This window comes from Podarcis erhardii, assembly GCF_964252035.2.
Source record: "Podarcis erhardii genome assembly, chromosome: 1".
Classification (NCBI taxonomy): Eukaryota; Metazoa; Chordata; class Lepidosauria; order Squamata; family Lacertidae; genus Podarcis; species Podarcis erhardii.
Window position 1 is genome coordinate 89,505,780 of NC_138497.1, and position 22,686 is coordinate 89,528,465.

General features: G+C 43.8%; 1 protein-coding gene across 2 annotated transcripts in view; it reads left to right on the forward strand.

The window, feature by feature from the left end:
• Nucleotides 1–22,686, forward strand: part of MARCHF4 (membrane associated ring-CH-type finger 4) — a 123,269-nt gene that overhangs the window by 81,293 nt on the left and 19,290 nt on the right. Inside the window, exon 2 of one of the 2 annotated variants that reach the window (XM_081853103.1) lies at nt 19,987–20,148. In XM_081853103.1, coding sequence (XP_081709229.1) covers nt 19,987–20,148 — 162 coding nt within the window. The remainder of the gene's footprint in view (nt 1–19,986; nt 20,149–22,686) is intronic. The other variant, XM_081853104.1, reaches the window with a different exon arrangement.

Below are 22,686 nucleotides of genomic sequence, written 5' to 3' on the forward strand. Positions count from 1 at the left end.
ATCTACCGGAAAAAAACACACACCAACCGCTACTTACATGCACAATCACACCACCACCCTGCACAAATAAACTCCGTAGCCAAGACTCTCATCTCCAGAACCAAATGCCTGGCTGACAAAGACCACTTGACAACTGAGTTACAGAATCTCTCAAACGTGTTAATTGCCAATGGATACCAGCAAAACAGGATTACGAAGCTAATCCAAAAGGAAACACCCCCCAAAAACCAAGACACAGAAGAAAACAATGGCATGGCCCTCCTTCCTTATATCAAGGGCACTACAGATAAAATTAGCAAAATCCTCCATAAACACAATATCAAAACAGCCTTTTGCACCAACCAAAAAAATAGCCAATATCCTCAGAAACCCCAAGGATAAAATCCAGTTGGAAAACCAAGGGATCTATGAAATACCCTGCAAAGTCTGCCCAGCCACGTACATTGGACAAACAAACAGACGAATAAATGCACGTATCGCAGAACACAAGAATGCCGTCAAAAAAGAAGAAAAAACTTCCTCTCTTTTCCAACACATGAAAGAAACAGGACACGAAATTAATTTTGCAGATTCCAAATTGCTCTTTAACACGGAACATCACCACAAGAGAATAATCATGGAAGCCATCGAGATAGAGAAACACCCTCACAACATGAACAAGCGTGACGACACATCCCGCTTGCCAGACATCTGGAAATTAGCCCTCCCCACAAAAACTGACACCAGATCCAGAGGCACACAGAACGCCAACACCAATCAACCACACCAGACCCAAACCCAGACCCTCTCCACAGATGAATTACAGACACCATCCAGTAGCCAATCCATGGTGGCACCTCCGGATGCTGCACCCCCCTGCAATCCCTACACAGATCTGGCTGACACAAGCCACAAAACCACAGCTCGCCCCTATACACGAAGCCAAGCCAGAGCACAACTAAGTACAGTACAGCCATCTTCTCAGGAAAACTCTTCACAAAGTTCAAGAGGTCAAGACACAAAGACTTTAACAACTAATCCACACCTAATGACCCACCTAAGTGGTACTCAGGATATCACTCAAGAAATCACTCAAGATATCTCTCAAGTAATTAAGGAACAAAAGAAGAAAAGGCACACTAGCCTGGGAACTTCCTCTCTGCCCAGAACATTGGAGGCTATACACCACACCCCCTCTACAGTATTTATAGGAACTCAAACACTGAGATCCTGCTCTGTTCCAGTAACAAGAAGCCGAAAGCACCAGCCTGAAGATGACGAGTGAGACCTCGTCGAAACGTCGCCTAGACACCCCAACTTTTACACGGGAAGACACCCGAGGACACCAAAACCTGCATATATATATATATATATATATATAATTTTTGTTATATTTGCAGTAAAAGAAGAAGAGGAAAACAGGCTTGTTTTTATACACCTGGCTATCTGCAGTTGATTAAATAAAATGGCCTTCCTTTGAAAATAGGATGTGACTGAATCAGCTGCACCAAATGCCACTGAGTGGAAATTTAAGTGGGTATTTAATTGTAGACTATTAGAGTTGGAAGGCACCCCAAGGGTCATTGAGTTCAACACCCTGCAATGCAGGAATCTCCATTAAAGCATCAGTGCCAACTGGCTACCCAACCCTCTGCTTAAAACCTCCAGGAGAGTCCACCGACTTCCGAGAGAGTCCAAATGAATCTTCTCAGAATGGTGATTTTTATTGAAAAGCTTGCACTGAGCTTGAACTGAAAGCTAGACCTATGCTCTTTGTTTATAAGCTGACTTCTGAGTAGTGCCAGTGTAGATTAGTTTGTATTTTGTTTCCAAAACTGGGTCTAATATAGGTTGAAGTTTAATGCAGCTCTCAAGGCGTCACAGCTAGAGCAAAGCTGAGGGAGGGGGAAACTAAGTTTCCACAGGATTGGCCCTCTGGGATTTGGTTCCTGGCATGCAATGCCCTTGCTGTGCCTTTGCTTCAGCTTCAGCCGATAATTAATAATTTAAATAAATGGGTAGTACTTAGCTTCTCCTTGCACAGGTGCTCAATTCACCTGTCTGCTTAGCTGTTTACCTTGAGGCGCTGTTACTGTGCTCCCCTCATGCTTTTATATACTCTGCTTGCATATTTGTAAATAAATCAAATATTACAAAGAAGCCATAAATCTCCCAGTGCTCTCTCAACCAAAGGAAAACGATTTCTGTGGCACTGCCCCTGGAATTCTTTGCTGCTTGGAAGCAGGCAGCATGTAATAATATGCTCGAAACCAAATGGATGCAAGTAAATGGCTTGTGTGATCTTCTGCCAAATGGCCCTGCAGAGCTGACGGCCCACATTCTACTATTTTAGTTTCTACTGAGGATTTCTATCCTTGATTGTCAGGACTTGTGAGCTTTCTTTGTGCGTAAATTGCATCACTGGTGTTTCTTCCACTGCTACACCAAAATACTTTCAACCCAGAGATCCGTTCCTTTATGGTTTCCCAACAGTACAGGGTTGTGACATAATCACAGACATGGGGAATGATTATACATGTTGCACCTCCTTGTTTGTGATATAGGGGCCAGCTCCTAGGGGCCAAATTCCCTGTGGCCCCCACAATAAAATATATGTGGGGGCCAGCCCCCCACCAAGTTGATGGGCATTGCCATTCAAATAGTGTGTGGGGGGGCGTCTTATAGCAGTTTCTGGGTGCCCTTGCACTCCCAAACTCTGTTACTGCAGATCTGTAACAGTGTATTATGGGAACCATTTGTTCAGGGTGTTGAAATCTGAAGTAGGGAAAAGGCATGGGGCAACTCTTAAGGATTAGTTTTCGAGCAGCACTGAGGCAACAATATAAACAAAGCCCTCTAATTATTTTATGTAGCAATTACACCATGCCATTGATGGCAGTGGATCAGATACTTTCTTCTCACGCTTACTTAATTGCTCCCCAGCAAGAGCCAGAGAGGTTATCAGAGTCTTAAGAGACTTTGCATCTCTCCATGCTTGCACCATAGACACTTCACAAAAAGCAAAAATAACATGTCACACTGGCCCTGCAAAGTTATGAGGATCCCCCCCCCCCGATATGAAGAGCTATACCAATGGGCTGTGCCATCCTTTCTTCTCCCAGTTTTTATCTTGGATCCAAGCCAACTTAGGTCAACCTTAAAAATATAGATAGGTTGCCTAAGTAAAACCTATCAAGTGTACATGGGGAAGTTCACCCTATCAAATCAATATCCTCACCTCAGTGCCAGATTTACATATAAGCTAAACAAGCTATAGCTTAGGGCGCCACTCGCTTGGGAACCACCCAAAAAATTAAAGAAAAAGAAACACCTGGATGTACATTTACAAAATATAAGATAAAAAACAAATAAAATAAAACCTACATACAGCAACAGTGTTTTGTGTTGTGTAGGCTCCTATTTGTTATGTGCAAATGACTTTAGATATCTATTAGGTCCATAAATTAGCATATAGCATATATTCAACACAAAAAACAGCAACAATTTTTTGTTGGCAAAGGACAGCTGGACATATAAAGGGCCCCATTACCTTCAGTAGCTTAGTGCCTCATAAAACCTAAATCCATCTCACCTATATTCCTATCACTCACTGCCATTCCCGAAGGCAGAAGTGTGCAGAACAATGTTACATGCCTGCCACACAAAAGCTGGAGGTTTCTACACACTTCTTCATCCAGGCGAGCAAGAGGCACAGTTCAAAGACAGCTTATTGTGTATTAGCAGTGCATTTATACTGAGCGTTCCACACATCGTTCTACTGGGGCTCCCCCAATGTTACTACATTATTGTTGTCTGGAGGGGCACCACTGGACTACAAAAGGGGTGGGTTTGGGGAAACCACACACCACAGAATAACTGTGGTGTGAAAAGGTATAGGATTTCACCAGCAAGCTCCTGGACATCCACTGATTAGAAATGAAGCGGTATGTCTGCCCCCAAACGGGATAAGGTATTATCACCCCCAAGACCTTCCTAAGAACAAATCATCACGAACGCACAATTAAAAGGAAATCTAGGGAGGCCCTATGAAGAAAGAAGCGTTGTATTTCTATCTCAATTCTTGCTGCTTGGTGAAGGATTTCCAGGCACATTTCCACGAGAATCATATAAAAGGTCAAAATCATACACTGGCCCTTTGCCAGGATCTCTCGCTTTACACTGCTGGCATCTCGGTATGCCCAGAGCTCACAGGCCAATGCATATTGGCCACTAGTTCTGCAAAGAGTCTCTCTTTCTTCCTCTTCTTGTTACTCCTCCTCTGGACCACTACCCACTCTGGCTCCTAGCCAAACTCCTGATCTTAAGCTTTAGCCTGGGTGTCAGCTCAGACCAGCAAAACTGATACACTCAGATGGGCTCCTGGTAATTCCACCTTCTGTGCCATCATCACAATCCCTTATGATCGCAAGAAGCGACTTAAAGGCCTTCAAGTGGCATAAAGGGACACCAACGTATTTCTATTAGGGCACCCTGACTTCCTTCTTCACCAAACATGCTGGACTTTTAAGAGGCAGGGTCCACAGTTACTCAAGTACTGCCTGCAGGGTACTGTGGACATAAAGCAAGGGTGGGGGGCTGTTTTTCAGCCTCATGACTGCATTCCCTGCTATGCATGCAAACCTTCCAAGGGCCAGAGGCAAAAGTGGGAAAGCAGGTGAATTCTACTGTTGCACAGCACACTCACACACCCTTCACTATCAAGATACAGTACATAGAAATAGCTCAGTCAGTAGAGCATAAGACTCTTAATCTCAGGGTCGTGGGTTTGAGCCCCATGTTGGGCAAAAGATTCCTGCATTGCAGGGGCTTGGACTGCTTGACCCTCGTGGTCCCTGTTAAGTTGTGGGTGAACATATCAGACGACACAGCGATTGTTCAAACAGCTCTTGTTTATTCAGAGGCCAGAACAGAACTGAACTGAAGAGCTCAGTCAGCCTGCTTATATAGAGCTCCAGAACAACGTAACTGTAGCAACTTTCTAAAACTATCCAATCACTGAACGTCACTTTCGATCCTTCATTTGCATAACTATCTACAGTATCCCCCTGCTGGCCCAAGGTAAGAACTTCAGTACATAACAGTCCCTTGCAACTTTACAATTCTATGGTTCTTTGATCCTCCAACCAGACAAGCAAGGCAAATTAACAGAGTTCAAGGACAAATTCCAGGCAGGCAAAAACACTTGGAGTGGAGTGGGAAGTAGTGCCAGTGAGTGAGCAGGCTGGGAAGAGGGATCTGGCCTAGGGAGAGTACTGAGGGCCAGCTAGAGAGGTTGGGAGGGCAATATTTGCTCCCTGGGCCTGAGGTTCCTCACCCGCCATGCAAAAGAAACTGATAAATTATTTGCCGCACAAAGTCAGCTGCTTCTACCCATTTGCTCCTTTGTTGATATTGTCCTTTCCCTGTACATTTCAACCTCCTTGGCAGGGCCTCACAGAGTCTCGCACTAGGGCTGCCTTTCTCCTCCTTGAACGGAGCTGTTGTTCTTTTAGCACTTCATTTATTTACGTTGTTATTCATGGGCCAAGGGAGCTCCTGTCCTGTATGACTGATCTGCATGCGCTTGCTGTTGCTATGGCAACCAGGTAGCCAAAGAACCTCATGGCTCAGTGCCCCCCAAGCCACCCCACCATCACACACACACACACATACACAGCCCTAAATCTGCTATACTCTTTCACCCTGCATAGCAAAGAAAAAAGAAAAATGCCTTCTCTCGCTCAGGACATATTGGCAGAAACCCTGCTGTTTTCAAAGAAGTTTGACGGTGCCAGCAAATTGCAGGCCTCATGTCATAGCTGTAAATTTTGGATGGGGCCATCGAAGCAGCTTGCGCCCCACCAGCTCCTGTGCCGGCTTTGATTGTTCATTATGAAAGTGAGAACATAAGCCAAGCATGAGAGAATATAGAATAGGCTCGTGCTGCAAATCCCAGCACGACACTTGCACTGTCTTCCCCAAAGGTTTTCCAGCTTTCCAAGAAAGAAAGAACGAGAGAAAGGAAGAAAGAGCAGGGGGGTTGGGGGGAACGTTGATGTGTTTCATTTGGTGCTTTGTGAAAGGGGAGCTGGCAATCACAGGGCTCTAAGAAGTATCCCTTTCTACCAATTCTCTCTGGCTGGTCCTTTCAGCAAACTGCCAGCACAACGTTTTCCAAGATGCCCATTAGCGAGTGTCTTTCTCCGCTAACAGCTTCCCGCACGAGTAACTGCAAAGTTCAATTTGCTGAAATTATGACGGCATCACTGATAAGAACCGTATTATAAGGCGCTCGCATGTGGAAAGCATTAACTTTTGACTTTGAACTTGTAAAATATACATTGATTAGAATGGAACAGCTGAAAGCCTTGCAGGATTAGAGATAATAAGGCATACATACACACACACACACACACACAGAGAGAGAGAGAGAGAGAGAGAGAGAGAGAGAGAGAGACCAAACCCTGCCTTAAAAAGAACTATCATCTAAATTATATTCAGATGATATCAGTTAGTGAATCTGTTCTCCTGTTGTATTAAAAAAATGTATTAGGGAATCTTTTCTTCTGTTTCCTAAAAAATAAAATAAAATAAAATTGGGACTATTTTATTTATCTGTTTATTATTTATTTTAGCATCCCATACGAATCCAGGACAGTTAGTAACAGGCCAAAGTTGTGCCAAAAAAAGGTGAAGTCATGCCAAAGTCATTTTCAGTCTGCCACCTTGAATGAAAATTACACTTGGTGTCCAAACATTGACAGAGACTCCCCCACCCCCACCTTGGGAACCATTGGGCCAAATGTGGTGACAATACTTTGGGAGGTGGTCACCACACCTGTGCCAAACAATGGGTAGAATCACACCCAAGTCATGTAGAGCATGAGACTCTTAATCTCAGGGTCATGTGTTTGAGTCCCACATTGTGCAAAAGATCCCTGCATTGCAGGGGTTTGGACTAGATGACGCTCGTGGTCCCTTCCAACTCTACAATTCTATGTTTTGGTCCACCACCTTGATTAAAAATGGCAGCCAGCATCCAAACATTGAGGAAGACTGTTGCTCCCATGCCATATTTGATGGTGATATCTCAAGAGGCATCTATAGAGAACAAATGGACAGACTACTTTTTGAAATATATAGTAGATGGTGTTAATTATGTAGAGAAACAAATAGAAGTCTATTGTCTGGATGGGAACTTACATACATGCACAAAGGATAAAAACTTAATTTATTGTAAGGAAGGGGAAATAATCATTGCTGCAGGGACCTATAATGAACAAGTCATGGCATTATCTCACCAGCAAAGCTCAGGGATTGTCACTTACTCATGTTAGCAATAGCTGACAAAAGTGACAGCTGCATCCAGGTGATATTACCCATGTAATTTCTCACAGCCAAGTGCTCCTTGACAACTGTCATTTAACCTACTATTATCCATTACAGCTACACTGTTTGGATGGACAAGGGAGTCAGATGCTTTTTAATGTCTCCTGTAATTCATCTCCTCTATTGTACAGATTTACAAATCTTTCATAACAAATGTTCTTCTGAGAAGTGAAATAATTGGACTTTTGACATTTGCAAACCAAATGCAAATGTTCTTCTCCCTTAATGGACTTTGAAAATGGCCCACTTTGATGTTTACCAGGGAAGTACTGTGAGTCACCAAATTCAAGCTGGCTCTAAATGATTTGTAATCTATCCTGTAGATTATATACACCCAGCAAAATGAACAGGGTAGCTGAACATCTCCGTTCTGGAGAAAATGTAGCTAATGCCTACACAAATTACAATCCTAACCCAAGATTTTGGGATACCCATGTGATCTTGGCCTTGCCATAAGGCCTTTAAATCTTGGGATGGGATGAGGAAAGAGTATGTGGCTGCCGCACATCTGCAGTGAAGTTTTTGTCTGAGGATCTTGCATCCTCTGCTGACAAGATGGTCAAATGTGATGCTGTTTTATATTGTCAGGCCATTGGTCCATCTAGTTCAGTATTGTCCGCACTGACCGGCAGAGTCCCCCACAAAAGTCTCCTCTAGCCGTACCTGGAGATGCCAAGAACTTTTGCATGCAAAGCAGATGTTCTACATCAGGGGTCAGCAAACTTTTTCAGCAGGGGGGCGGTTCACTGTCCCTCAGACCTTGTCGGGGGCCAGACTATATTGGGGGGAGAGGGAATGAATTCCTATGTCCCACAAATAACCCAGAGATGCATTTTAAATAAAAGCACACATTCTACTCATGTAAAAACACACTGATTCCCAGACCGTCCGCAGGCCGGATTTAGAAGGCGATTGGGCCGGATCCGGCCGCTGGGCCTTAGTTTGTCTACCCATGTTCTACATCTAAGCTACAACCCTTTTTTCTCATCTTTCTTTAAAAGACACAGGATCGCCCTTGGCTTAGCTCAGTGTGGAATTCAAAAAAGACGAGGGAGGGGCAACACAGCTGTGAGCTCCTATCTGGAAGCTCACACAGTCATGTAGTCTATGTTTGGTTTACTGTACTGGATTAGCCAGTACCTCCTCACCAGCAAAACCACTGCTTTTTACTTACTCTTACTAAAAACCATTGCCTAAAGTGGAGAAGCAATCAAGAAACTATTGCACTAAGTTAATGGCCCCTCTAAACATCGTCTTTGTCGTGTGTTCATGATGATTTGTGCTCATTATTATATCAAGGTGGTTATACATCATCCTGCTTTCAATACTGTTAGCTTCTGCAGATATTTCAGGGAGGACAAACCGCTTGCTTCTAATCAGTGCATGTCCCTTAGCTTTCTACTCAAATCCGGCAACTTTGACTACTGAAAATGGTCCACTAAAGCCCCCCTACGGCATTACAGACCAGGCGCAATGTTCGCCAACATAGTTGATGCAATAATAGTGCATTAGTGGCGGGTTTATGGGGGACCATCCACATATTCCATTTTATTCTGTGACGCTTCCCCAATGCTATTGCATTATTGCCAACTGGAGAGGTCTTCTTGCACAATGAAAGTGGGACAAAACAATAAACTGGAAAAAAAGGTTTTAAGAAATTCGGCAGGATGTTACAGGGCATGAGGTGGTTGTTAGCATTTCACTCCTCCGTTGCTGAATGTGTGATTTTTACATCACATGTCAGTGATTACTTTATAGGCTTGGAAAGTGTGTGAACGGAAATCAGTCTTATCTCTCTTCCGCTGTCCTGTACTTTTGTACTTTTCTTTTTCTCTCTCTCTCTTGGAGAAGAAGTGAGAGGACGCCATGATTGCGTTATCCTGTATACAGTGGTACCTCGGGTTACAGACGCTTCAGGTTACAGAAGCTTCAGGTTACAGACTCCGCTAACCCAGAAATAGTACCTTAAGTTAAGAACTTTGCTTCAGGATGAGAACAGAAATCGCGTGGCAGCGGCGTGGCAGCAGTGGGAAGCCCCATTAGCTAAAGTGGTACCTCAGGTTAAGAACAGTTTCAGGTTAAGAACGGACCTCCGGAACGAATTAAGTTCTTAACCCGAGGTACCACTGTATATTGCTTAATAAATCACTTAGAATGCACATACTCACGTTCCACTATCGTTTCTGCTATACAGTGGTGCCCCGCAAGACGAACGCCTCGCAAGACGGAAAACCCGCTAGACGAAAGGGTTTTCCGTTTTGGAGGCGCTTCGCTAAACGAATTTCTCTATGGGGTTGCTTCGCAAGACGAAAAAATCTTGCGAGTTCCCACGGGTTTTTTCCGCTCCCCCCCCTTTCCTAAGCCGCTAAGCCGCTTATCAGCTGTTCCGCTGATAAGCCGCCTCTCAGCTGATCGCTAAAAGCTGCTAGACCGCTAATAGCGCTAATCCGCTAAGCTGTCAATGGGCTTGCTTCGCAAGACGAAAAAACCGCTAGACGAAGAGAATCGTGGAACGGATTCTTTTCGTCTTGTGAGGCACCACTGTACTCTGCTGAGTGAGCATGCACATGTCTTTTGATATGTGTCGCTGGTGCGCACCAGGACTGATTTGTGAACGTCCCGGGCTGTGCTTCATCAGGAAGACACCCAGAGAGGTCTGTCTCATTCTGGGGGCTACGTGTGCCCCCAGGCATGTTCCAACAGTGATTGTGTTTCAAAAAAACCTGGGAACACCCTGAAACATTTGCAGGCACAAATAAAATATCAGCAACATCTGGAAGGCCAAAATTCCCCACACCTGGTGTAAAGTCTTTGTTACTGTAAACGTTTTTTATATAACTCATAAATATAACAAAATATAGTTTCAAACAGAAGCTTGTCAGGAAACATTTTGATGGCTTTAGCACCTCACTAACAAAGCCTTACATTGCTACTGCCCAGCAAAAAGGAGGAATGCAGGAACAGGGAATCATACAGTGTGATGTGGGAGCTATAGAATGGGGAAACCTTTGGCCCTTCAGATATTCCTGGACTCGAACTCCCATCAGCCCCTGCCAGCATGGCCCATGGGCAGGGAGTTGGAGTCCAACAATATCTGGGGCTTCCAGAAGCTTTATACCACAAGATCCCCTCCTTCTTTGCTCAGGATGTTGATCCTGGTTTACTCTCAGAGCTAAACAAGCAGATACCCAAGTTGTAGACTTGTAGACCTCAGGCGCTATGGCCAAATGTACCAACACATGACTTGTATTTTTGTGTCAGAATGGTTCCGCAAAAGGGTTGTGTGGCAAGTCGAGCAGCTTCTTCATATGACTCTGAGTACATTTTATTGCCTCCTCTTCTTGTTCACAAAGCCACGGTGTGACATGCCTCATATCAACGTCTCATGGATTAAATTCAGTCACCGTTCTCTGACAGTCAGTGAAGGACTGGGCTATGATGCCTAGCTGTGTCACTCTACAGTGCCCTGATTGTATCTTCCTGCAGTGAATCAGGACTGTGTACACATCATACATGTAAAGCACATGACTCTCCCCAAGGACTGCAGTTTGCTACAGGTGCTGGGAACTGTAGCTCTGTGAGAGGGAAACGATAGTTCTGAAGATTCTTTGGGTGAGGCTATGTGCTCTATGGTGTGTACACAGCCCTTGAGGTGTTAGGGGAGGGGTAGTACATGGGGAACATGTCATGCTCCTCCTGGGGTAGTTTGTCCACCTTTGGTCTCCACCCTGCATTCAGCTCTCACCTGTGGTTCCAAGAAGCTGTCAGTATGTGATAGTGGCCACACTCTAGGCACTGCTTTGATTGCCCAGTGGAACCAGGTAGGAGAAGCTGATGGGTCTCAAACCCCTGGTGAGTTAGGGACTTACCCTGGATATGAAGACAGGCTCTGGCAGATTGAGCAGACAAGACCAATAGTGGGTCCAATGGTCAAGAAGGCGGTTTCTACACATGCTGTAGAGGGAAGTAAAGGGCAGATGGCGCTCATCAACCTGGTAACCCATCTAAGAGAAGGAAGACTCCAATCCTAAACCTCTCCTGCCTTTCAGGTTATCTTTGGGAGAAGAAAAGCCTAAAGAATAAACCCTGCACAAATCTGGAGTGGAGTCCCTAAGACAGTTGGATGGCGTCTTGTATGCCTCCTCCCAGCAACTCCTGCAGCCAAGCTGGTGCCAAATGTATTGCTCTGCTTTCCTTTGGACCACATCAGTTAGGTCAAGAGGGGAGTCTTGTTGTCTGGGCAGCTGAGGACCTCCATGCACACTGCCCGGGTCATTTGACTTCACCTCTCTCAAGACAGACAGATGCCAGCCAACCAACACAGCCCTATCTTTGTCTTAAAGAGTGCTTTCTCCCTTAAGAATATTGGTTTTTTGAGTTCAATTTCCTCGAGTTTCCTTTCCATTAATTTAAGTTCTCTCTCTCTTGGCAACTTCTCAGCAGGGTGGAAGCCTGTATCTGCTTCCTGGGGAGTAAACCCCTTTGAACTCAGTGGGATGCACTTCTGAATAGACATGGGATAGGGTTGCACTCTAAATTTAGCCACAGGCTCATAAATTGGATTAATTAATGAATCCTTCTCACATCCGCAGATATAAAAGTCACAATTTACAACTAAGGTTATCTAGTTTCTCACACAAGCCTTGAGTTTTTTGCTGCTAATTTCTGATTCTTGGCAATAGACATTCATTTGCAAATGTTAAGTCACATTTTTCACAAGTTTGCAAAAAACAAATGGCAAAAACCATATGAAACATTAACAGAAAAACTACCATCAACACAGTGCAGCCAGCCAAATGTCAGCACTTTTTAAGATCAATTGACTTGAACAAGATCTTAACTTGGAACTTAAAAGTTCATTGGACTGTGTTCATGACTTTAAAACAAACAAACAAACAAACCCCCAAACCTATTAAGATGACATTATAAAAAGCAAAATTAAAAATCTCTTTGAAAATTTGAAAATTATTGATGGTCTTAATGCAGAGTTGTAATTCCTCCTGGAGTTTTATTTAGAGCACTGTTTCCATCATGCTTTTATTGCATCACATGAGGGGTCAACATCTACTCTTCTGTCACCTATGGCAAAATTAGAGAGAAAGTTTGATTTTTTAAAATTTATTTTTTACTAAATCTATAGCTCACCCTTCCTCCCAAAGGAGCCCAGAGTGACAAACCACAAAAGATAAAATGCTAAAAAACATACGGACGCAGAGTGGGAAAGATCTCAGCTTCAATGGCTTGTTGAAAGAGGAAGGTATTTACTAGGTGCCAACAAGACAACAGAGATTCTGCTTGCCTAATATTCAAGGGAGGGAATTGAGAGAGTCAACGCCACATCACAAAATGCTGGATTCTTGCATGTGCTGAATGGACGTCCAGATAAGATGGTATCTGCAGGAGGCCCTTACCTGCAATGCCCAATGATCAACTGGTTATATAAGGGGTGAGATGATCTTTCAGGTAATCTGGTCCTCAGCTGCAAAGTTAACCAAGCAAATTCTCTGTGCTGAAAGATTCCAGCACTTGCAAATCCCAGCAGATACAAAAGGTGATTACTTCCTTCTAAAGATCCATTCTTTTTTCCTTTTAGTTTATTTTTATTAGTTCTCAAATTATTATAGAACCACGAAAACAGATGAACAATAATGAAAATTTCATAATATATCCAACTAAAGGCTTGGCATTTGAAACCTAAACATATTAAATGATAACACCCAATCTTAGATCATGACATCTGTATTTCTCTAGATGGCACGGGGAGAAATACCTATAAATCTGAAACTAAATTATATGATGCAAAATCTGTCTTCACCCCTCCCTGGAAGGATCACATTTCAGCAGCATAAACTGCCTTTTGGTTTCTCAATACCACTTGGTGACAGGCACAAGCCGAAATCTCAGGAGCTTACTATTTATTTCATGGGACTTAAACCACATGAGGCCACCGGGAGGGAAAACTGATGTTTGCAAATGGCAAATCATGAAATATTTGCTGCTAAGTGAGAGATAGCCTGATGTCCTGGGTCTTCTGGCAGTCTCAACCATTCGCTCTCCACTGTGGGACCACTTAAAGAAGTTTAACAGAAGGGCAGCTAGGGCTAAGTGTCTTCTGTGATGACAAATTACTAATACACGGTTACTGGCATTTACCAGCAACAGAGTAACAATGTGATTCTTGTTAAATCCCATATAATTATGTTTTTAATGCAGGAAATGCCTAGTGATTATTTTCCACTTTTACGTTTCCAATTCTTTATCAATTGAATGTGGAGTTACATACACTAAAGAGACAATTAGTGCCACTTTTTATATTTCATTCTTAGCTTATCACACACACAGGGCACTTTTTTTTCCAACCAGAGCTCACCGGAACTCATTTCTGGCACCTCTCAGGTGGGCACCATTGGCATTCTAAGAGAATAAGGGGAGACGTTCATGGTGAGTGCTGGCACCTCTTTTTCTAGAAAAAAAAAGCATTAAGAGTCATGCATCCACCATACCCTCTTGTCTGTCACCCAACACTCTTTGGGTATAAACTCCAAGTAAATTAAAAACAACAACAACCCAGCAACAGTGTATAAACTTTCCCCCTTTTCCCTTTGTGCCCACCTTTGATAAAATGGGTGTCCCACGTGACTGCACTGTGCCGGCAACAAAGTGGGAGTGGGCCCTAGCCCACAAAAGCTGCACGCGGCAGTAACATGTATTAGCTTTGAAGATACCATAAGATAGGTATGGGGAACCTTTTGCATCCTGGGGACTGTTTTCCCTCAAGGACAGCCTTCCTGGGGCCACATGGAAGGAGCCAGAGGCAAAAGGTGGGTGGAACAAGGGATGTGACTCTTACCTATGTATAACAGTCTACGTTATGGCCATGCAAAAGTCAAAGGTTGCTACACATACACACCCCTGCACACACATCTCTTCATCCTTTTTCCAAGCAAGCAAGCAAGCAAGAGCCTTGGTCACATTTCAATGGCATCTTCCAGCCAGGCAAAGGCATGTGAGGTGGTCTGGAGTGGGGCTGTGGAGGGGTGTGGCTTGGGGAGAGCTCTAAAGGACACAGAGAGGACCAGAGAGCTGCATTTGACCCCTGGGCCCAAGGTTCAAGCTAGTGGGTGAGCTGCCATAGGACAAGGATGGAAGACCTGAGGCCCTCCAATTGTTGTTGGTCTCCAGCTCCCATCAGCCCCAGCCAGTATGGCCAATGGTGAGGGATGATGGCTCCAGCAACATCTGGAAGGCAGCAGGGTCACGATCCTTGCCATAGGAGGCCCCAAGAGCTGAGTCGCTGTAGTAATGACTGATGATAGAGTGAGGCATTGCCTCTAGCTATTCGCAGTTGGAGCTAAGACCCCACTCTGTAGCTTGTTCTTGTGGTTGCTTTGATTTTCCTTTCCCTGTTCATCAATAAGCAGCCTCTTGTTTTGGGCCTGCAAAGTGAGTAACTTATACTAAATAAGAATGTGGCAGTCTTACTGAGATGTTGGGAATAAAGCAGGGAAAGTGTTAGGAATTACTGAAGGCAGGGTGTGTGCGAGGTAGGAATTAGACCCAGGAACTCGATAATTCCTGCAAGGAGAGTTAATATTTCACTTGGGAGTCGGACACCCACATGTTCAGGAGTGGCTCTTTAAAATGATCAACTACTCAGTGCTTTAAAATGGGTGATGATCTCTTGGCTGTTTGTTGTATTTTATCGAGAGTTTTCTTGTAAGCCACTTAAAAGCTTGCACTCAAGCAGAACATAAAATGTTGTTAAATACAAGAGAGACTTACAAGGCCTGCTGATTTTCCAAGTTATCACATTTTCACACCCCTTAAAGGAATAGTGGAGAATACCCAAACAACCTAGTTGCCACTTGTGCACATATAATTCCATATACATGAATACAATGTGCTCCCCTGGACTACATTTAGTATTTTTGTTGGAACACATGCTGCTACCAGTTGGTGTTATACGCACAAATGACTATTATTGAATAGCTTGCCTAGTGGAGACTGCAGTTATTATGTAATACCATAGCAGAATGGATTCATCACTGAGGAAGGAAGCTGACACAGGACAGTCCAAGCACCCTATTAATACTGTCTGAAACCACCACATACACACACCCCGCAAAATGATTTTTTATTACATCTATTTTTCACCACTACCATTTTATCCTCACAATAACCCTGTAAGGTAGGTTAGGCTGAGAGAAAGTGACTGGCTCAAGGTCACCCAGTGAGCTGAGTGGGGATCTGGACCCTTGTCTCCCAAGATCCTAGTCCAACCATCTACAAGCTCTCGTTGTGGGATGACATCTATGCTGCCATACTTCGTGAATAACAACGTGGGTTTCTCTCTGATCTGACCAAGAGCTCCTGGTCTTACCTTTGTGGCATGAAAAGGATCTGTATTGCACAGAAGGTCATATCATGTTTTTTGGCAATACTGCTTCTTCAGCTGCTGTTTCCTCCTGGTTTATGCCCTTTTCCTCCCAATCCAGTTTCATAATTAAACTCCGTGGTGGGATAGGGACTACCCAACTTGTGCAGATGGTGGGGGTGGGGGTGGGTGGGCAGGAGTGTCAAGGCGGATATGGCTCTGCTATCTTTATTCCCAGGTTCTTTTGCAACACAAATTGCTACATATACTGTCGGATGTCAGAACCACTCGGCCCTGAGCTTCTGAGTTTGCATGACAAGGAATGGCAGGATTCACTATTTCTCATTATAAACCAGTTTGTAACTTGTAACAATGCAATGAATATTAATGGTGTTTTTTGCTGACGATCTAACTTGAATGCCAAGCAGCTTTGGCTGGATTTCTGAGCAGGTGCTGCATTTGACTTAGAGTCAAGCAATCAGGTTGGAGTCTTGGGGGGAAGGACGTTACGGAGAACATAGGGGAGAGACTTGCCACAACCCCAGAAAGCACAGCTGCCTGTATGAGCCCACCAGCCTGTTGTTTCAGGGCTCTGCTCCAGGCTTCATCTAGTAAGAAACTTAGGCTGACTGTATGTTGCAAAGCAGAGACTCCTTGGTGGTTGCCCCAGTCCTCTGGAACACCCTTTCTCCAAAGGTATCTTTCTCCCTCTCTCATAATGCTAGAACTGTGCTGAAAGTTGGATGGTGCACAAAAGAAAGAAGAATTCCATTGTGTGTGGGTTTTTTTAAAAAAATAATATTTATTAACATTTTAAAGACTGCAAAAGGAAGACAAAGAATTAAACACAACAAAACAATACAAAAACAAAAACACCACACAACACCAACCCCCAAAACATTAAATTAACAAAACCAAACAAACACAATTTAAAACACATCTAATAAGTTCAGTATCTTAACTTTCATTTACTTGTTTCAATGACCTCCTCACACCTCCCTTTTTGTATTCCACTTTAATTAACTGTTTCAGCAATTCCTTTCCATCTTCCTCTGTTTTCTGTCCTGTAATTTATCTTAACATATTCTAACCTTATTTTTCCCTTTAATATATAATTGTCTCAACATATTTTAACTTTTTTTCCCTTTAATACTCTAATAATCTATTTGTACTTAATTCCTTGTAACATTTCTACTAAAGCCAGATAGCTCCTTTCCAACATTTTTCTAACACTCATTAATTTTACAATATTTTTATAAATAGTCTTTAAACTTTTTCCAATCTTCTTCCACCGACTCTTCTCCCTGGTCCCGGATTCTGCCAGTCATATCCGCCAATTCCCTATAGTCCATCAACCTGGTGATCTTCTGTCCAATGCTCTTAACTCTTTTCCAAGTCCCTTTTGCGAGTCTTCTTCATATTTATACATGAACTTTACTTTGTCTTGCACTGATCTTATTTTCATTTTCCTTCCTTTGAGGCTAAAGAGTAGATCTCGGGGAAACTCCCACCTAAAGATGATTTTATTCCTTCTCGACAGGGCAACCAAATCTCCATAGTTAAATCTAAGATCCGAAAGGTATTTCAGGACGTCTTTCAAAATTTCTGCTCTTGACTGTTGTTCTTCTAAGTTCCTCTGGTATTTCCAACAGTCTCTTATTTTGTTCTTCTCTTTTTTCCCTCCTCTTCCAAGTCCGAGAGCCCTCACAGCTTTAATCTCTTCTTGACCCAAGTCCCAGTCCCAAAAGTCATCAAATTCCTGTGTAAGGAAATCTATCAAACTTTCCTTCTCCAGTTCAGGTAGGGCTCTGATCCTCGAAGTCTGAATTTCTTTAAATTCAATCATAGCAGGCATCAACTTTTGGTCATCAAATTGCATCTGTAAGGCTAGGACTCTCTCTCTCTCCAATTGTGTTACTTTAGGTTCAACGGCAATAACTTTCTCCCTAGGCTTCTCCGCAGTTTGCCATGTCAAAGTAGATTCCTGTGTCAGTTTCTGAAGAGTTTCTATATTGGTATTCACTTTTTGTCCCAAATTGTCAATTTTGGTAGTTACCACATCCACCTTTTTGTGAAGCTGTTCCAGTGAGTCACTTATCTTACATAGTACAACCACTAAGGCCTCTTCTGTCAACATTCTTAACCGATTCAAGGTCCCCAGAATCTCACAGGTTTTTATCTTGCAGCTGGAAATTCCCCCAGCTCAACTCTTGTGACAGTTTCAAAAGCTTCTATTTGTATTAGTCCTCTTAAACTCAATTCAAACAATAAAGTTAGTTTCAATTTTCTGTTACTTTTACTCCTTTTTAAACGCAGACGGAGACCATGGAAACAATGTATTCCTCTTATTTAACTAACTGTCAGTGAACGTTCTGATCACGGTCAGTCCTGTTGGCAGCCCGTTTCCAGGATCGGAGCGGTGGTATATTAACTCTGTTCGCTCTCTCCTGCAGGTATACTCAGTCCAAAACTTTCCCCCCTCTTCTCCTGCCACCAAGGGGGGTTTAGTATTTTTTACTGATGGAAATTTAGTCCTTTACAATAGGCTTTCCGAGACTTCAGCTTGCATCCTCATTGCTTCAATCTATTTACAAAAGGGGAAGGTGGACTTCCTGTTTTAGACCTCCCCGTTTCGGCACCAAATTAAGACGTTTAAAAATCCAATTCTCCGCTCTACTCATGGGTAGTTGCTTTAAGATCAAATTGTCTACAGGAAAAAGTCAGCGCTCTCCGGCAACAGCTATGCGGCTTCACTCCGTGGAAGAAGCAGTCAATTCGAAGCACCGCACCGCTCACCCCACGTCGCTCCGGATCCCTGAAACCAGGTTTCCCCATGAGTAGGGGAGGCGCAAAAGGTGCCAGCCGAAGCAAATTCCTCAGATCAGAGGAATTCCGCCATTACCGGAGGCGCTAACCCGGAAGTCCAGAAGAATTCCATTGTGGAATTCACTCCTATAAGAAGGATGGATTGCTTTAAAAGCTTTTTAGACAAATTAACGGTGGCATAGGCTAACAATGGGTACTAGCTATGATGGTTACACTCTACCTCCACATATCTGTTGATATGCAATGGTCTTTGGATAGCTGGAGGAAAATCATGCTGGGCTTCAATAGTAATAATTGTTTTATTGTTTGTTGGTTTTGATAGAAGAGTCTAATGACGGAAAATTTGGTAAGGCAGTGTATAAGTGTTTAAAATAACTGGAGAAGCTGGAGTTCAGTAGTGTAGAGCTATGCTACAATAAAATAGCCCTTGAGCAATTGTATACAAATAATATAATAATAATTTATTATAACCCACCCATCTGGCTAGGTTTCCCCAGCCACTCTGGGCAGCTCCCAACAGAATATTAAAAACACAATAAAACATCAAACACTAAAAACTTCCCCAAACAGGGCTGCCTTCAGATTTCGTCTAAAAGTCAGATAGTTGTTTATTTCCTTGACATCTGATGGGACGGCGTTCCACAGGGCAGGCACCACTGATGAAAAGGCCCTCTGCCTCTTAGCAAGTTAGTCAGCTGTACTTTCGTCTGTTGGTTGCCATCCATCCTCTAACCGCCTCCAGGCACTCACACAGGACATTCACCACCTTCACTGGTTCTGATTTAAAAGAGAGGTAGAGCTGAGTGTCATCTGCATACGGATGAACACCCAGCCCAAACCCCCTGATGATCTCTCCCAGCGGCTTCATATAGATATTAAAAAGCATGGGGGAGAGGACAGAACCCTGAAGCACCCCACAAGTGAGAGCCCAGGGGTCTGAACACTCATCCCTCAACACCACTTTCTGGACACGGCCCAGGAGAAAGGAGCAGAACCACTGTATGACAGTGCCCCCCCCCATTTCCCAGGCCCTCTAGATGGTCCAGAAGGATGTTATGGTCAATGGTATCAAAGGCCGCTGAGAGATCCAGCAGAACTAGGAAACAGCTCTCACCTTTGTCCCTAGCCTGCTGGAGATCATCAACCAGCGCAACCAAGGCAGTTTCAGTCATGTGTGTGAAGAAATATTCAGCTGTCCACATGCCTAGTGCCAAGAGGTGGCCTCATCTCCATGTGGTTAGAGGGGAAAATCTGAGGTGGGACCATGTAGGAAGCAGTTGGCTGTTTTCTACCCTTGGGGTGGGGGAAGGAATGCAGCTCCATATTCACGCAGGCCTGCCTGTGCTCCACTGCCTTTGGACGGGGCCAGCAAAAACCAGCTTTTGATCCTATTTCTCTTTCTTTCTCTTTGTTCCCAGGGTGAGTTGCTTAGTCCGTGTCGGTGCGACGGGTCAGTGAAATGTACACATCAACCTTGTCTGATCAAATGGATCAGTGAGAGGGGATGCTGGAGCTGCGAGCTGTGTTATTACAAGTATCACGTCATTGCCATAAGCACAAAGAACCCCCTGCAGGTAAAGGTACTAGAGATTATTTCAAAGTCCTTTCTTCCATTGTTTTGCCTTTTTTTAATGCTTTCCTCTCATCCATTGTGTGTGTGTGTGTGTGTGTGTGTGTGTGTGTGTGTGTGTGTGGCGTTTTTCATTTATCATATCTTGCACAGTGAATGGCAGAATTACTCTTTCCCATTTTTTATTTTATTTTGAAAGCTCTGAAAAGATGCTTATGAATGTTTAGTAATATAATCAGATTTTTTAAAACACACACACACACAACAACAACTCCTCTTTTTATTTGTTCAGCCTTGGACACCAAACCAAAAAAGTCTCCTATTATGTCCAGAAGATTCTCAGAATCAAGCTAAGACGAGGCTTCAGTAACATCCGCACAGCCCACAGGCAGAATTATAATGTCAGCTGCCTTTTCTCCAGCTCCAGGATCTATCTTCCTTTTTCATTTTCAGCTGGCACAGTTTGCACAGCCTTTTCTTAAATACTGCCAGCGGCTCGCTTGAGAGATGGCACTGGATGTATGTTTCACTTACTGTCACAATGCATTATGGGTTTCCTGGGCTTGCCATTCTTGTGCTATTCTTATTTTGATGTATAGCAACATTCGCTGCTTGAGCCAAGCAGGTGGCGTCCAGCCGTCCGCTGGGTCAGAAGCTCTTTCGCCAGCACAAGGGCACCTGTTGAATTCCACTCAATGTTCCTAAGAGGCCATCATCCCTCTAAGTCCCAAAACATGTTGGTTCGTTATTAGAGCCCTTTAGCACTGCTTAGGCATCGCTCTTACACAATTAGCTGAAACAGGAATTAAAATGGAAACTGCACACATGCATTTAAAAGAGTCCTTTTGTAAAGAAGCCAGCCCTGGACCCATTGCACTGGAAAAATTACTGACCAGTCACAGGTACCCCCTCCTTGGGGAAGCTTGGGGCAACTACAAGCATTCTTGGATGATGCAGGTTATTTAGATCCGTTCCAATCTGGGTTCAGGCTTGCTTACCTCACTGCAAGAAGTGAGGGGAACTAGGCAGAGGGTACCCACCCTGTGGAACAGCCTCCCATCAGATGTCAAGGAAATAAACACTATCCAGCTTTTAGAAGACATCTGAAGGCAACCCTGTATAGGTGTCAGGGACTAGACTGGGGAGGAATGGTGGAAACCAACACCCCACCTCCTGCGATTCCCACAGAAGTGTGAGACAGTATGAGTACACACTATGCACAATTCAGGGACACGTGGAAACAAAATGACTGGATTGTGGGCAAAGCAGCTTTTCTTCCCTGGGTGTAAGACTTCAAGCACTCTGATTTAAAATTAATATGTGCTTTAAAAGGAGGGGGAGGAGTATTAAAAAACCAGATCAGGTTTCTCCTGATTTGAATACAGCATAGCTTCAGAAATAAAGACCAGATACAAATTAACCACAATGGCAGTCAGTACCCAACATTGCCAAATGAGCTGGCAGGGAAGAAAATGAAGATGAAATGGTTCCCTTTTATGAGTTCATTTCTTTACTGCGTTCTCAAAACAATATCAGTGCAGCCTACCGGTGCAACCGAATATTTGTTTTATGCTAGACTCTGACATTAAAAAACAAATAGAATATGCTATGTATTCTGGTCACGTCCACTTAGAGTAAAACAAGTGTGTGTGTGTGTGTGTGTGTGTGTGCGCGTGTGTGTGTGTGTTAGTATACTGCACCCACATAGATATTCCAATACCGTTCATAAATCTGAGAGGCACAGTTTCATTCATGTCATGACAAAGTGATGTGCTGCAGTTGGAGTCCTGGACTAAGGTGTCGGAGACGTGGGTTCAAATGCCCATGAGGCTCAGCAGGTGACCTTGGGCCAGTCACTTCCTCTCAGTTTAACCTCCTTCATGGGGTTGTTGTGAGGAGAAAATGGGGGGGAACCACGTATGCCACCTTGAGATCCTTGGCGGAAAGGTGGGCTATAAATATTATAATAATATTCCAAGTATTTGAACAAATTACTAAAATCTTACCTGCATCCTCCATGGCTGGAGTTTTTTCAGGCTTGGTATGTGTTTGATTTCACACCAATCAGCTGGCAGGTAGCTCACTGAAAACCATCATTCAAGTGGCAGAGGAGCTGTGTGTTTCTTGCACTGGCCTATTCAATTTATAACAAATAGTCTTATTCAGGCATTCAGAAGAATGTGTGAGGGCTTAAACTGGTAAGGGAGAAGAGGCCTGTGTGCACCACTGCTGACTCTCTTCTGTTGACTACGCAGAAGGTCTGAAGGGGACTTCTAAATGCTTTGGGCAGAATGTCTTTACAAGCCTCCTCCTCCTCACCTTATCAGGGAGTGTCACATGTCTGAAGGAGTGCATTTGGCCCAAAAGAAAAGCTCCCTTCAGACCTTCTGGGAAAGTCAAGGGTGGTGGTGGTGCTGGAGTGGGTGTGCCCATAGCGCATGGGGACACTGAGGGCTGGGCTGGCCTGTGTGCCCCTGCTTCCTCCGCTCCCCAGTTTAAGCCACACTGTTTCTTTTGAGCAGGGGTAGTAGTCATGTGACGCAGAGAA